The following is a 15,981-nucleotide window of genomic DNA, read 5'->3' on the forward strand; positions in this document are numbered from 1 at the left end:
CACTTGTTTAATCCAAGCCAATTCTCAGTAATGAGGCAAGTACAGTGGTCATACAATGACTCCATTCTAAACAAAAGAATTTAGGCTGTTATTTTGCTCACTGTTGAAAATGTGTGTCCTGCTGGTCGGATTTAAAGTCTTTTTCGGGTTGCTCCCCAGGCTGATTGGTGTGTTTGCTGCAGGGGAGTTTCACTGTTATTGTAGTGCCCCATTAAGTTACTTTACAAAATTTGGGATCCCCCACCCTTTCTTTAAGGATTGCTTTTTACTTGCTTTTTCCTTACAAGAGGCATCTCCTTGCAAATGATAGTAGTAATATCAGACAACAGTGAAATGAGCCAACTAAGGGAACAGAGTTCTTGCTGTTGTCTTTACAGTGCATTATACTCCAGTTTCTCACAGTAAGAAAAAGGATTATTATGTTTACCTCCTACAGCTTTTCCACTTCTTTTCCCTTAAAGAAACTGCTCTCTCATTTTATGAGCAACTACATTCTGATATAAGGATTGGATGGTTTTCTGTCTTAATTTCAGAGTGATATTAAAATTAGTTTTTGGAGCTACATTCCTATTTTTAGGGTATGAACTAGTACAAAGGATAGCTTTTACAAGTTATTGCTTAGCATGGTTTACTCATGCTTAGCATGGTTTACTCATTCTATATGAGAGTCAGAAGATTACTAGTAAGCTTAAAGAGCTGATATTTGTCCAGCAAATTTCTGTGCTAAATCAGATTGGAAGTGTTGGTCTCTAAAATTGAGATCTCTCAACTTATTTTTCAGTTCTAATTTTGGGCAAGATGGCTCTTGGCAAAGTATGTTTAGAAGAAAGAAGTTTAAATACACTTGTGAGTAGAGAGGACTCTCAAGGGTTTTCAAAAAGTGCTGTTGTGTAATGCAGATGTCACACTTTTCATAAAAGTGGATGCAATTTTCTAGTAATAACACTTAAATAAATCTTTTAGCAGAAACTCATTATGTCCAAAATGTCATTGTTGATTTTCTTCTTGATGCTTTATTTATAAAAAACTAGACTGTGATATGTTCATTTTATCCCATGAATGTTTGTCTCCTTACACTGTTTTCAGTTATTGTCAAGGAGCATACATAAGCTGTGTTTGGGTAGGATTATAAAGTGGAGATTTGTAGTCAAAATGTTTACATTTTTAAATGATGCATAGAACCAGTAAGCTTGCTTTCATTTGCACAAGCCAGCTCCTAAAGAAATATAAAACTCCACTTTACCTCTTAGAAAAGGAGGAGATAGGAGAATTAGGGAGATGCGTGAGAAGCAACTATTTCTGAATGGCCTTATTAGCCACTGCCATGAAACAGCTTAGTTAAGATTTTTGGGAGGGATGAGTTTCATGCTCAGGTATAAGGCTCAATTGTCTGAAACAAGATGTTCCTCCCCTTTAAAGGGGAGGTTAGGCAATGATGCAGTAAGCACTGTGAACGTCAGGGGACTCTTGAATAGAGACAGGGTTACCTGTCAAAGACAGTGCTCAAGACTACCTGCTTGAAGATCTTTTGATATGAAACATATAATTCAGAACTGGTGGTGAACATTGCATCCATCCACTTTGCGGTACACCAAGTGCATAACCTTGTCCTCTTACTGTATTTACTTCTGTATTGGAGAGTATGTAAATAAATCATAAAAGGTAATAGCGATATCAGCTGTTTGAACAGAATAACACTAGCTGAGTTTCTCTGAATAGATTCTACTAGCATTATGGTGGCAACGTGGTTTGAAATCTCCTAAACCTAGTTCTTTATGGAGCAAGTGGTAGGTGCTGGTGGTATGAAAATGTGTACATAGTGACCCCCTTGGTGTGAGGTATGCTTTCCAGCACACTGAAATGCTCCACTATTGCTACAGTTTTTCTCAAATACCTCTTTTTATAATTTCTTTTTTTTTCCTTTTCCTTCCAGTTGCAAAATAACTGTGGCTTAATTACCGCTCTTTTGATTTTGAAATTATAATTAGGGCCTGGCACCGTGTCTGCCACTGCTTATAGAGATCTGGAAGCACTAGCCTTTGCAGGTGTCTGCTTGGGGTGGTGCGGGATTTGTTGGCAAACTTGCTCCACACACTTGAGGCTAAAAATCCTCATATCCATCCGTGTTTGTTCTAGGATGAGGAGACTGTGTAGTGTAAAAAGTGGAACTCATACATATGTTGTGGAAGTCAGGACAGTTCACTAGTGTTTCTGACTTCAATGATTCTAACATAAATTTTAATGTTAAGTGTAATTGATCAAGGCACTGGTTAGCACTAGCAATTGGTATGACACATGAACACCCAGGTATATATTCCCAAACTTTGTCAGATACATCTTAAAAACACTTCTTTTAATTTTTTTTTCCTCCCCATCTGTTTCAAGCACTATTTTCACATTACAGCCTTTGTTAGGATTTGGAGGCTCTTAATATTCATACATTGAATAATTCTTGAGAAAATCTGTTCAACACTTGAACCCTAACTGGAACATTTAGTACTTTCTCAAAATCTTTGCAAATCATTTGTTTCTTTGGATGCAAAGGGCAGTGGAAAGGCTTATAAAAATCTTCTAGTAGCATGTGCGCTCTTATGCTGAGAACATTATTTCTCCCCTACATGCATACTCTTTCTATGCAGGAAGGAACTCTGGTGACATCTGTTTAACTGAGAGAGTGTGCGCAGAACTCTGCCAGCTAAGTCAGCTGAGGAAGCCTGAGCAAAGCAGATGAGGGTGCAGACCTTTGAACAGAGAAACAGTGTTTTTTTTTGCAGAGCAGAGAGGCTGCAGCCTGGAGAGCAGTTACCAAAGAGAAGAAAAACAGGACTGCCCAACAGCAAGGAGGAAGACGATTTAACAGCAAAAAATGCCTCATTTATGGAAATCATGTTACATTTGACACCACACCCACCCCCCCACCCCCCCCGTATAAATTCATATCCTGAATCCTTTTTTCCTTTCTAATATTTTTTTTTTTTTGGTAGAACTCTCTGGGAAATGTGATTAAGTGTAAAGTGATTGTCGTGTGACGTTTTAATCCAGAAGCTGACTGGTTCAAAAACTAGTCAAGCATAGAAGTAGTCTTAATTAAGAATGGAGTCCTCTGTCCATATCCACTGCTGTTCTTAGAAGATTGTTTCAGATCGTACTTTTTTTCCTCCTTTTGAGTCATGCTTTGCTGTAAAAGGCTTCAGTTTCTTTGGCAGTAAAGTGTTTGGTATAAGAATTGGGTGAACATTGTGGACAGTTGCTCCTTACAGTGCAGTAAAGTGCCTAAGTGATCTTTCATGACCGATGTCACGGTGGGACAAAACAGATGACTGAGTATGCCCCCAGGGTAGCTCAGAGGGTGGTTTTTACCACTCCAGTTCATTCATCCAGGTGTTCTATTGAGATCTAACAGGAACTGCCAAACACTACTTCACGGACATCTTGTGCGAGTATCTTTCATATTGTCTGTAATTTTCTTTATAGTTTGATTGTGTACAACCAAACACTCTAGCTTTTGGTCTTCAATATTCTCCTTGCTATAGAAAATGTGTGTTTATTCCCTAGTGGTTTTCTAATCATAAGCATCTTATTCTATCAATATTGACACAGTCAACAATTGTTTTTGAAAGGATTGTCAGTGAAACAAAAATCTATACGTGTAGTTGTGTCATCCCTGTGTCTTAATGTTCTTCTTTGTGACGTGGGCTGGTTAACTGAAGCACAAGGAAGTTAACTACAACCAGTTGCTCTGAGGATCTTCCTAGCCATAAATGAATATCACTGATGGATTTTTATTACATCATTGAGCAGACAAGTGATAGGGGTCAGAATTACTATAGAAACAAGCAGTCGTGTCTTGTGCCAAAATACAGCCCTGTACTGCTTGAATCATGAGTGTTATCATTGCAATAGATGCAGCAATACAAATTTTCCTCATCATAAGGCAAACTGGACTGAAGAACAACATGTAAATTTACAACCACTGTCTCTTTGAGGCACAGAATATATTTTAAAAACAATTTGCAATGCAGTTGGACTCCTGTAGCACCAAACTATGGAGCATTCAGCAGGTAGCCTTTGTCTGTTTTTTAATTCTTTTGATTATTTGTGAATTTTGTCTTTTGCTGCAATAATGAGGACATTATTACACTTTAACATCAACAGGTATTATTGTTTTAAAAACTAGTAATTTAGTTAAAATGTATTATGGTTCTAAGGTAATTGTACTTTCCAAGGTAAGCTTTAAAAGCTGGCATTCAACTTTAATAGAAATTTTTGGAAGTATTTAATGTAGGAAAAAAAGTCCTAACAGTTATTTATAAAGCCGAATTAGAACTACTTTCGAAGGAGTGAAGGAAACTTGTCATGTCATTGCAGTGGGGGCATAATTGAACCTTCTTCCAACAATAATCTTTATCTACATTTAGAAGAGAATTATTTGGGGTTTGTAGAATAGCTTTTGGGCATAAAACAATATAAATTCTATTTTATATAGTATGTAACAACTGATTTTCTTTTACAGCTTTATGTTGTACCTTTGTGAATATATTCAATTACTCTAGGGTGTTTTTTTTTTGTTATTTTTGGTTTTTTTTTGTGTTCTGTTTGGGTTTTTTGGTTATTGTTGGTTTCTCTCTTTTTGTTTCTTAAAAACCAAGCCCTACTCCATGAGAAATTAAGATGAGAAGTTTAATATGTTTGGTAACAAGTATATATTGTCTCTTTCCCAAATGTACGTTATAAATGCTTTTGGAGAATAATTACTAGAGCCATTTTACTGTTCCTCTTTGATTGTTAATAATCTCATTCCTCCTCTGTCTCCCATCTTAGGACCCCTCAGGATTAGTACGGAAAGGCTCTCTGCCGCTCAGCGACACCGCTTCTGTGAATTCCTCTCTGCGGAGGATGAAGCGCAAAGCACCCTCTCCACCCATTAGAGTACCAGAAGATCAAAGTGAAAGCAGTAATGAGACTGGTAATTTTTTATGCAGTTTTAATAGGAAGGCAACAGAAAGTATGGCCATTTCATTAATGGAAATCCACCCTGTAAGATAAGAACCTCAAGTAAAAATATGAGTGCCAGCCATCTCATGAAGAGTGCATTTAATACTGCTTTTTCAGATTGGCTCATACAATATGTGTGAGCTGGCACAGGCAGGACACAACATGAACCACAAAACCATGGATAAAAAGCAGAATGAATCTGTTTTCATTACCTTGCTAACTGTGGGATCCCTGGAGCCTCACTCGGGGCCAGTTGGATGAGCCAGGGAATTATAGGCCTGTCAGCCTGACCTCAGTGCCAGGCAAGATTATGGAACAGGTCATCCTGAGTGCAATCACACAGCACTTTAGAGGATGGCCAAGGGATCAAGCCCAGCCAGCATGAATTTAGGAAGGGTAGGTCCTGCCTGACCAACCTGATCTCCTTCTATGATCAGGTGACCCACCTGGTGGATGTGGGGAGGCCTGTGGATGTAGTCTACCTGGACTTCAGCAAGGCCTTTGACACCGTCCCCCATAGCAAATTCCTGGCCAAGCTGTCAGCCCATGACTTGGACGGGAGCACACTGCGATGGGTTAGGAACTGGCTGGAGGGCCGAGCCCAGAGAGTGGTGGTGAATGGTGCCACATTCAGCTGGCGGCCAGTCAGTAGTGGAGTCCCCCAGGGATCAGTGCTGGGCCCCATCCTCTTTAACATCTTTATTGATGATCTGGATGAGGGCATTGAGTCTATCATCAGTAAATTTGTGGAGGACACTAAGCTTGGGGCAGGAGTTGGTCTGCTGGAGGGTAGAGAGGCTCTGCAGAGGGACCTCGACAGGCTGGACAGATGGGCAGAATCCAACGGCATGAGATTTAACACATCCAAGTGCCGGGTTCTGCACATTGGCCACAACAACCCCATGCAGTGCTACAGGCTGGGGTCAGAGTGGCTGGAGAGCGGCCAGGCAGAGAGGGACCTGGGGGTGCTGGTTGATGGTAGGCTGAGCATGAGCCTGCAGTGTGCCCAGGTGGCCAGGAGGGCCAATGGCATCCTGGCCTGCATTAGGAACAGTGTGGCCAGCAGGAGCAGGGAGGTCATTCTGTACACTTCATTGGTTAGGCCACACCTCGAGTATTGTGTCCAGTTCTGGGCCCCTCAGTTTAGGAAGGATGTTGACTTGCTGGAGCGTGTCCAGGGAAGGGCAACAAAGTTGGAGAGGGGTTTGGAACACAAGCCCTCTGAGGAGAGGCTGAGTGAGCTGGGGTTGCTTAGCCTGGAGAAGAGGAGACCCAGGGGTGACCTTATTGCTCTCTACAACTACCTGAAGGGGGGTTGTAGACAGGCAGAGGTTGGTCTCTTCTCCCAAGCAGCCAGTACCAGAACAAGAGGACACAGTCTCAGGCTGCGCCAGGGGAGGTTTAGGCTGGAGGTTAGGAGGAAGTTTTACACAGAAAGAGTGATTGCCCATTGGAATGGGCTGCCCAGGGAGGTGGTGGAGTCACCTTCGCTGGAGGTGTTCAGGAGACTTGACAGGGTGCTTGGTTGCATGGTTTAGTTGGTTGGGTGGTGTTGGATGATAGGTTGGACGCGATGATCTTGAAGGTCTCTTCCAACCTGTTCTATTCTGTTCTACTCAGGCAGAGGAACACAGGCAAGGATGCAGGCGCAGTGGAGCTTAGTCAGTGCTAAAGGATCACCAAGCCCGCTGTTTTCACCTGGATGTCAGGGATTAACACAGACACTGTGCTTTCTCTCCCACAGCAGGGCAAGCATGTTCAATAGGCTGCCTCTAAATCTGTCACAGGCCTGTGTTGTCTGAACACAGGTGTTCCACTTACCAAACACCTAAGACTAAAGAAGGGTTAGTATGATGTGTGTTTTTCTACATCCCATCTGCAAGTCACTTTAGTGTGTTTACAATCCTCCTTGCCAATCTGCTGTTATTTTGCCACGAGTATGAGATATCAGACAGGTTTAGGGCACAGAAATCAGAAAAAAAAAACAAACCACTGAAAGTACCGTATTAATTGTACTTAGGTTAACTATAGCAATTGTGATTCTATTAATGAGGTGGACATCTTGGGATGGAGGGAAAAGATCTACCTTCTCTTGATCAGAGAGATTTTAGGGAAAGTTTTGTATTGTTCTCTTGTAATTCTTCCATTCGATCAAAAATTCAGTTTTCTGATTCAAAACCACCTGAGAGTTGAGATAAAAATATGTGGGGAGAGTAACAGTGAGCACCAGTTGCTTAAGAGAAGGTTTATTTCTTGAACTTGGAAGTCTGTAAGATCACAGTTTAACATTTTATCTAGAACTTTTGAGGGTGCAGAAATTGAGAGGCAATAACAAAGCTTGTTTGATTTTTATTGCAGTATCACGGTGTACAGAATCAGCCACTACTAAAGTAGAAGAAAGGCCCCCTGAAATACCATCTGAAACAGGTTGGTATTTTTCCAAATGCATTAAAAAAATCCACTTCATAGCAAACTATGATAATTTGTAGTGTAAATTGCTACACTATTAATGTCATATTAAACTACTTTTAGTGTTTCAGGTTAAGTTTTCCTTTGAAGTACAAATACAACTTTCTAAAATAAATATAGTTTACATTTAATATCATCAGAAGCACGTACAATATATTTTGTACTGGTCTCTGTATTTTGCATTTACTGTTTTCTCTCCTTCGCCACAAGTTGTAGACAAGAGCAAGTCAGAACTTCTGTGATTTTTATATACTTTATAGCAGGCCTTGCAAAAGCTAGGACCCAGTCTGATTTTCAGAACCCCACCTTATGCTACCCTTTTCCTGCATAACCGAGGGGAGGACCAAATCTGTTCCTGCTTTTTGGTTTCCATCTAAACAGTCTTTGAAAACCGAAGTTGTAAATATAAACTGTGTGCATAAATACACGTTTATACATTCAGTTATTTATTAGGAAAAAAGTGATGCATGAAAGTATTTCTGTTTAAAATACAGTTCTCAAGCTGCTGAATGTAATGCTATTTTAGTTTAATGCTGTTGGTGATGTTAAGTACTCTTATTTGTAAGCATTGGGCTGTAGGGTTCAGATACAAGATGAAGCATCTAGAAGTCTTCTAAAATTTGTAAAATCTTCTAGAATATTCAGTGCCAGTGCAGTCTGGGAAAAAACAAAACAAAAACAAAACAAAATGAAACACTTTTCAATATATGTAACGAAGAATGAAATACATAAACATTAAGCATGTGCAGTGTCACTGGCATTACATGATGCTGAACATTCAGTTTCTGTGCTAGTGAACAAGATCACCTAAGTAGTTTTCCAGATGTTTATTCAGGATGCCATTCAAATTGACTTGGGGTGGTAAAACACAAATGTACAACAAGAATTGAAAGTCACCTGTCACTAGGCCTTGGCAAAAGGGGGGGGGGGGGGGGCAAAACCAGTAAATTTGGGCTTGGTTTGTGTTTAGGGTGATTTATGTAAATGGTCAGAAAATACCTTTAATGGAAATAATATGTAATATAATAAATGGGAAGTAGAAACCTATGCTGTGCAGTCTGAAGCAGAAGATGTAGAGAAGCTGTAACCTTTCCTATTTCTAGCTATTGTAGCAGATGAAGGGCAGCCACTTCTCAGTGGCTCTTAGTGATGTTTATTAGTACTTAATTTTTGGTGTTGAAAACTGTGTTTATCTACATGTAGTTGGTCCCAAGATGATGAGAAAAGTTAATCATACTATGATTTAAAATTAAGGTGCTTTTTTCGTTTGCTTTCATGAGCTTGTTTCTATCTAGAGATTGTAGATCCATGCTAGAATTTCTGCATTTCCCATCACTGTAAAGTCTGTGCTGCATAGATAAACAGCTCTGAACTTCATAGAAATGGTTTGTTTGCTTTTCCATAAATCTAGGAACATGTGCTTGAGGCATTTTATTTTTTTATTTAAGTATTATAATGTGATATGTAATGGAAAGAAATAGAAAAAATATATTCACTGGGCTTAGAACAGTCTGTGCTGAGCCCTGGGATTTACCTCGGCAGTTACTGACAGTCTTCATTCTGTAGATCTGCTGCTGATGTCTTCACACAATCTTCTTTGCTGAAAACTTAATACAATGTATTTGTTTTAAATACAGAAACAAGTCACACAGCACAGCTTCATTGCAGTGGGTTTGAGAGTTTTTTCTTCTTTTTCTCATGTGATACTGCTGCTCTCTGGTGGCATCTCTGAAACTGTCCTGAGGCCTATGTGTGAAGGGCCCGTTTAGCCACAGCCTATCAGGCTGTGAGAACCATTATTTGCCAGTAGCAAAATCAATTGCAGTATGCTTGTCATGTGCCTAGTCTGAAAACGATGCACATTTGGGTGTTGTTTTAAATAGCCTAAATAGTTCCATAACTCTTTAACTGCTAAGTTGGACGTAATTCTAACTTTACATAGACTTGGTAGTTCCTTCTTTTTGGATTAGTACTGCTTTGATTGTCAGGCTTGTGGAAGCATTTGGAGTTTTTACTGAGCTGTTAACTGGCATTCCCAAAGTAACTCAGTTATTCAGCAGTGCTTTGGCAAATAACTAAAAAAAGTTAAGCTCCCAGTAAAGCTTTGCTTTCTGGCCTGTAATGGACCATTACATACATTGAGTTTGGTGTGGAAGTAGTGCATACCTAATAGACATGTATACGCTGAGTGCAACTGTGCAATATAATTTGAAACAAGTAGAATTTCTGTTGTGAAATGACAGTTTTCCCATGGTATAAAACCAGCCTGTACCTTGACAAAAGTAGTTTGAAGGCATGCATCTACTAGAATAAACATTGACACAGAATTAATTTGAACATTGGGATTGTAAACAACGTTTCCCCTCTTGATTATGTGTTGGTTTTTTTTTGTTTGCCTTCCCAAAGTAATTAATGCTTTGTCCCTTTTCCTAGGGAAGAGAGTGAAATGGTGTTTTAAAAAATAAAATTACAGATTTGAAAATCATTTCCCATTTAACTTCCCAATCACCGAAAACAAATTCCTTGATCTAATCTGGGCTACAGTTTCTCTTTAGAAACCTGTTAAGGACTGTAGTCAAGAGCAAGATTGTGGCAGGTTTGCATGGTGTAGTCAGGCTTCCTGGCTTTGGTGCTTACAAGCGTAACAGCTCATGGAGCAGTGCTAGTCTATTCTCTGTAGTGCACGGAGTGTTCTTACTGACTCTAAGGAGCCTTGCAGTTGGGATGTTAGTCATCAGGTGTGTCTTTGTAATGCCATCCTGCAGGTTTTAACAATGTTCTTCGGGGCTTATTAAAACTCAATGACAAATTTTCATAGAGAATACATTAAACAAGACAAAAATTCAATGTATAGTTATATAGAATATAAAAGCAATAAGGCAGCTATACTTCCTAGTGATGTGTTGCATATAAAAACTATAAATTGAGGGTTTGGAAACAAGTCACAAAAATCAGAACTGTACCTCTGGGGAGTTAATTGAAGGATGGCTTTTAAATGTTGTGTATGCATCAGATGCATTGAGACTTCATTGTGCTGAGGGAGCAGTGGCCCAGGCATGCGATCTAGCAACAGACAAAAAACCACTAGTTGAAATAAAGTCTAAGCAAGGTTGATATTAGGCTGACAAATTACGTAAAATACTTTGGAGCAAGTGTGATGTTTCATTTTGTTTGATAGTATACATTTGTAGGTCAGATTAGTCCACTCCAAAACTTGGAAGTGTTCCTACTACAGCAAAGGACAGGCTTTCACATAGCAGGAGTGTCAGGAATGTCTCCTGTCAACCCCAGCTAAGTTTCCATCCCATCAGTATAGATGTAACTCAGCCTTTGTTATACTTGTTTTCAGAGGAAAAGGAGGGAGGTGACAGCAGCGTCTGGGCACAAAGCCATAGTAACTCCAGAATGCTTCCATTTGTCTTGTCAGAAGTCCTGGCTGTGCTTTGTTGTAGAATTCAGTCTTCCACAGAGTATTTAGACTGAACTTCTTAGTTCTTTGTTGCTGTGGCTGGTGATGGCTAAGGCCTCATGGCATAATTGTTCAACTTGGTGGAGACTGTGTTCTTGAGAGCTGATTATGGGCTACAAAATAGTTTCAGCAGGCACCATTTTTGTCCACATTCTGTTACGCTTTGTTTGTACTGTGTGACATTTATATTTATTTTTACACAATGAAAATTGTACTGCTGTCATTTAAATAATCTCCCAAAGTGTGATGCTGATGGCATGACTTTTTCCTGGATGGAGATTAAAGGTTTTGGTAGGATGGGAAAAGAAGGCAAGGCCTAATAGTAAATGCTGAAGGAATTCATTTAATACCAGTATGGCGTATGTACCTGTGCTTACATCACATGGAAGCAGCTCACCTGCACCACTTTGCAGCCTTACTCCTCTTTCCTTGGGCATCTAAACCACCTCTGCAGTCAGCACTGTAATGCATGTTGATCACTTAATGTGTAACTATAAAGACTTTTTACAAAGTGCAATACAAAAAAAATATAATTAAATGGTAAAATGTTTGGGTTTTGTAATTGTTCTGTAACTGAATGAGTAACTTCAATATTACTGAACTCTTAACTAATGACCCAAGTGGAAAAATCAAAGTTTCTGTTCTGTACTGAGCCTTTCTTCAATACATACAGTTTCCTATTATGTTTCTATCATGGTGTACTTCTGTTGAAGTCCTGGAAGCATAGTAGGATAACAGTCTGTACCAAGAAAGTCAGTCTAAGATTCTTCATATTCTGGGATCTGCTATTTTCTAGTGTGCTTGCTTTAAGCCAGTATTTAGTTTTCATTGTTAGCCTTGGTTTACACTTTGCAGTTTACAACAACACAGGAAAGTCTGAAATGTAACTGCGCAAGTGCAAGGCAGGAATACTCTGGTCAGGTCAGGCTGAGTGCACAGCTTGAATGGCTCAGTTGTTGCCAGAAACCTTCTATGGCACCATTTTTCCACTATATAGATGGAATTATCTTTTTTTTTGTGTTACAGAATGCAAGTTGCAAAGGCAGGAGCCTAACTGTATGGTCTACTTGCCTAACTGTATGGTCTACTTGCTAATACTTGAAAAATGTGTGAATTGTTATTTTGTATGAAGATTGCTGGCAGGGTTGTGAAGCTAGAGATAGTTAATCAAAATGGGTAGATTTGCTAGTTTAACTTTAGGAACACTGATTTACATGTAATCCAGTAACTAAACCTTTTAGTTTAACTATGCTTTAGCTGAAAGCCTCATTGTTTTCATAAACACTTTCCTATGTACTTTATTTTTGTGTATTTCTATTGTAACGCAGGGCACTGCCTGAGACAGTTCTAAGTATGTTTGAATACATTTATGATAATTGTGGGAAATTTTTGATAGTGATGATCAGATTTGTTTGAGATTTTGTTTGCTCTTTAGTTCTCTAGCATACCTCATCTGATACAAAGGAACTGTGTATTTTAAAACACATAGGAGAGCTAATGACAGTAATAAGAAATCTGGGTTAAATAAACTGCCTGCTTCCATGAAGTGTGATTATGATACTGGCAAATATATTTTCATCTATCCTAATCCAGTACTTGGATTAAACAAGGAAAATGTTATACAGTAGTTGCAGATGCAGAAACAGATGGACAGAAGCACGACAGTGAGCATAGTCTCCTGTGTAAAAAGAAAGAATTGGAAAGAACCAGAAAATGCTGTGAAGTTAAAACTCTGCATAAGTACTTTTTTATTTTTATTTCCTTTTTTTTTTTTTTTTTTAACCAGAATTATGGAAAGAAGTCTCCATTTTCCTCCTTCAAACTATTTAGGCTGATTTCATCAGTTTCTTTGTATCTTACTCCTTGCATTGAGAGATGTGTGTGTGTTTGGGTTTTTTGTTTTTTTCCTTTCTTTCTTTCTGGGAGTGTAGGTGGAAAGAGCTCAGACTACAACCTGGAAGAAATTGATGAAAAGGAAGAGATGAATGTGCAACAGAGAGAGGACAGTGAAAGCACAAATACCTCTCTTGGGACAGGAGAGGTTACTGCAGCCCTCAGCTCTGCTGAGGTACCACTGGAAACTGAAAAAAATGATCCTGCTTCATCAGCTCCAGTTCCTGACAGTGTTTCTGTTGACAACTCACAAGGCTTCAAGGAAGAAAAACAAGAAAATATGAGCACAGATGGCAAGTAAGTACGTTTTGTGACAAAGAAAGGAGCACTGGGGAGGGAATGGGTGGGGCAAATAAAACGTAGAGTGCTCCTTCATTGTGGAGTACAGAATAGAGAATTGTGAGAGGATTGAGCTTAATATACTTAGCTTTCATTGCAGCATTCTTCTGTGCACAGCAATTCATGAAGCTTTTCAACAAAAATGACAAAGAAGTGTTCTGCAGACTATTCTGTTTAAGCCTCCCTTTCCTTACTGCTCAAACAACCAGACCCCAGAACAGCTGAACTCAGCTCTAAATCACCCAGCTATTTACTAGAGGTGCAAAAGATTCAGATTGATTACTTAAGTGAAAATTTACAGATTCATTCTTAAAGTTGGGGGGAAAATAAGTACATCAGCGATTTCTGTTCTTCTAGGCACAGTTATCTATTACTTGCATATCTGTTTTGGTTTTAATTTTTCTTTTGTATTTTCCTTATATCTTAGGCTGTGCTCCTGACCTGTCTCAATCCATCTGCTTTCAGGAAAACAAGTTAATTCTGCTTTTTCTAAAGAATAAACCTATTCTTTTTCTTAACTGCTGTTTTTCCCTTCTGGTGATGCTGTACCTTTGCCCTTCAGCATGTTTGTTAAACTACCTGACTCAGCAGGTTTCCAACATGAATTAGTGCCTACTTGAAATAAATGTTGATTGTCCAGAGAAGTCCCATTGTGTTAATGTAATTCACTGTTTCTGTTCCCTGGGGCAACTAAACTGGCTACTGTTCCCAAATTAAATTGAAAGAACTATTTCAATTATTGTACTGAAGCCAAAATGTGTGACAGCCATAGTAGCTCAGAACTCTCAAGGTATTGTGGAGAGCTTTAACTTGTATTTCAAGGTTTTGGGGCTTTGCAAAAATTTCTGGTACTCTATCCTGACAAATACTGTTCCAGTTGCTTGAATATGTCAGCTCTATGTACAAGGGGGAGGATTAGACATGTTATTTTCAAGTTTTCTTGGACTTTCAAATTATCAGATCTGTGTTACTGAGCCAGTTTGGCCAGTTGTCCAGGGGATGTTTCTTTTTTGCACCCCACTAAACTTGTTATAGCCTGTTGTGACCTGTAATACTGGCGAGTATCTTCTAGCATGCACTGTATTCTAGCTTTAGAGCTTGGCAATCCTTTCTTCCCTGATACATCACAGGGATTTCAGAATAAGGATTAGGGTTTCTCTGACATTACATTTCTGAAAACCTTTTGATTATTCAGATCTTTTGTAAAAGATCTAGTTACTTTGAAGAAGTGCTTTTTAATAAAACTAGGGATATGTGTAATATTCCAGGCAAAGTCACTGATTTCTGTAGTGGCACTCTGTGGTCTTCTGTAGCTTTTGGTTTCATTAATTTTTTTCTAAACAGTTCAGCCTGTTTTGAATACTTGTAGTTCAGTCCTTCAGCTGCATTCAAGGGAATGGAGATAAGCAAGAGTACAGCATGCAGGACTGAGATTTAACTTTCTTCCAAAATTCTGTTGAGAGCATATGCTCCTGCTTAGTGGTTTATTGGACACTTACAGTATGTTTTGGCCTGTATTAGCAACATAAGAATCAGGGGTTATTGAGGAATGTATAATTTTAAATTATTCAAACCAGATGTTTCAGCTCAAGGGGCTGCTTTCTGACAACTAATACATTTGATGTGGCAAATGAACCAGAATCTTCATAATGCTCGTATTTGTAACTACAGGAAATGAAAATTGAAGTTATAATAACGTTTTTAATTTTTTTTTAAAGAGAAATTTTAAATATTTTTGGCCCTTCTCATTTACCTTTTTAAACCAAGGAGAGTATCTCCCCCCCAAAATATGAAGGTTTTATTCAGGATTTGTGCAGTTCTCTTGCCCTCCCCCGCCCCCTCCATGATCATAGGACAGAAGTTGTATGCATTTACAAAATGTTTAGTATGCAAGTAACATGTTTACACATTTTTTTGTTGCACTCAAGGTATTTCTGGGAAGGGACTGAAAACTTACTGTTTTGAAAAGTTTGTACTGCACAGTTCACAAGCTCACAGGCAGTGGGAGTCTCTTGCATCTTCCTGTGTATTGTGGCAGGGACAAAATCAGGGACATATTTTAAATGTGGGGGGTGCCAACAATTCACACTAAGAATGCTGTTATGTGAATGGTAAACCACTGTGGCTTCACTGAAACTCAGTCGTAAAGAGACTTGTTCAAACTGCAGAAGTAAACAAAAGGAGGGGGAGAGGAGAAAGAAAAACTGGTCACTACCTTGCACAGAAAAGTGAAGCTGCATGCCATTTTGGTACAATAGCATAGCAGCATTTTCTCTCTTTTTTTTTTTTTTTTTAAATATTCATTTGAGTACTCCAGTGTTTGGCAGAGTGATTCTATTTTGTCCATCTGTGTTTGGAGAATATTGCCAGTTCTCTTGCATCGTTTCTTGTGTTTACTGAAACGAATGATACCAGCATATTTAATGTACTGTTGTGCTTTGCAGAGGACTACAGACTAAGATAAGCAGTGAGCAAGCTGCATTTGAAAAAGACAGGAAGCTTCGAATTTTGGATCAAAATAAAAATGATGGTGAGTACTTCCCACTCATTTTAATACATCAAAGCAAGGCTGAAGAGAACTTTTCTACTCCTTTGAGAAATAAACCCACAACAGTACAATAAACTCTTGAATTGCTATAATCAGATTATTCTTTTAATGCTTTCTCTATCTCTAGTATATCATCTCTGAGATGAGATGACAGGAATTGACCAAAGTTTTGGATGGGGTGGTAGGGGAGAGTATTTATTTATTTATTTGTTATAGCAGTAGTCAGAAACTGCATTGCATTGTGCTGTAGTGCAGTATGGGTGGAGTA

General features: G+C 38.9%; 1 protein-coding gene and 1 long non-coding RNA gene across 10 annotated transcripts in view; one reads left to right on the forward strand and one right to left on the reverse strand.

Moving 5' to 3' along the window:
- The window catches only part of COBLL1 (cordon-bleu WH2 repeat protein like 1), a 78,562-nt gene that overhangs the window by 55,240 nt on the left and 7,341 nt on the right, over window positions 1-15,981 (forward strand). For all 8 annotated transcript variants that reach the window (XM_068138741.1, XM_068138743.1, XM_068138738.1 and 5 more), the window contains 4 exons: window positions 4,822-4,966; window positions 7,354-7,422; window positions 12,865-13,123; window positions 15,610-15,695. In XM_068138741.1, the coding sequence (XP_067994842.1) occupies window positions 4,822-4,966; window positions 7,354-7,422; window positions 12,865-13,123; window positions 15,610-15,695 (559 nt within the window). The remainder of the gene's footprint in view (window positions 1-4,821; window positions 4,967-7,353; window positions 7,423-12,864; window positions 13,124-15,609; window positions 15,696-15,981) is intronic.
- The window catches only part of LOC137441347 (uncharacterized), a 38,021-nt gene continuing 29,273 nt past the window's right edge, over window positions 7,234-15,981 (reverse strand). Inside the window, exons 3-5 of one of the 2 annotated variants that reach the window (XR_010987392.1) lie at window positions 10,428-10,527; window positions 8,999-9,071; window positions 7,234-8,121 (exon numbers count right to left, since the gene is read on the reverse strand). This is a non-coding gene — a long non-coding RNA (uncharacterized lncRNA). The remainder of the gene's footprint in view (window positions 8,122-8,998; window positions 9,072-10,427; window positions 10,528-15,981) is intronic. The other variant, XR_010987393.1, reaches the window with a different exon arrangement.

The sequence above is a fragment of the Melanerpes formicivorus genome, unplaced genomic scaffold (genome assembly GCF_026170545.1).
Source record: "Melanerpes formicivorus ecotype bairdi unplaced genomic scaffold, bMelFor1.0.p_v2 SCAF_5, whole genome shotgun sequence".
NCBI lineage: Eukaryota > Metazoa > Chordata > Aves > Piciformes > Picidae > Melanerpes > Melanerpes formicivorus.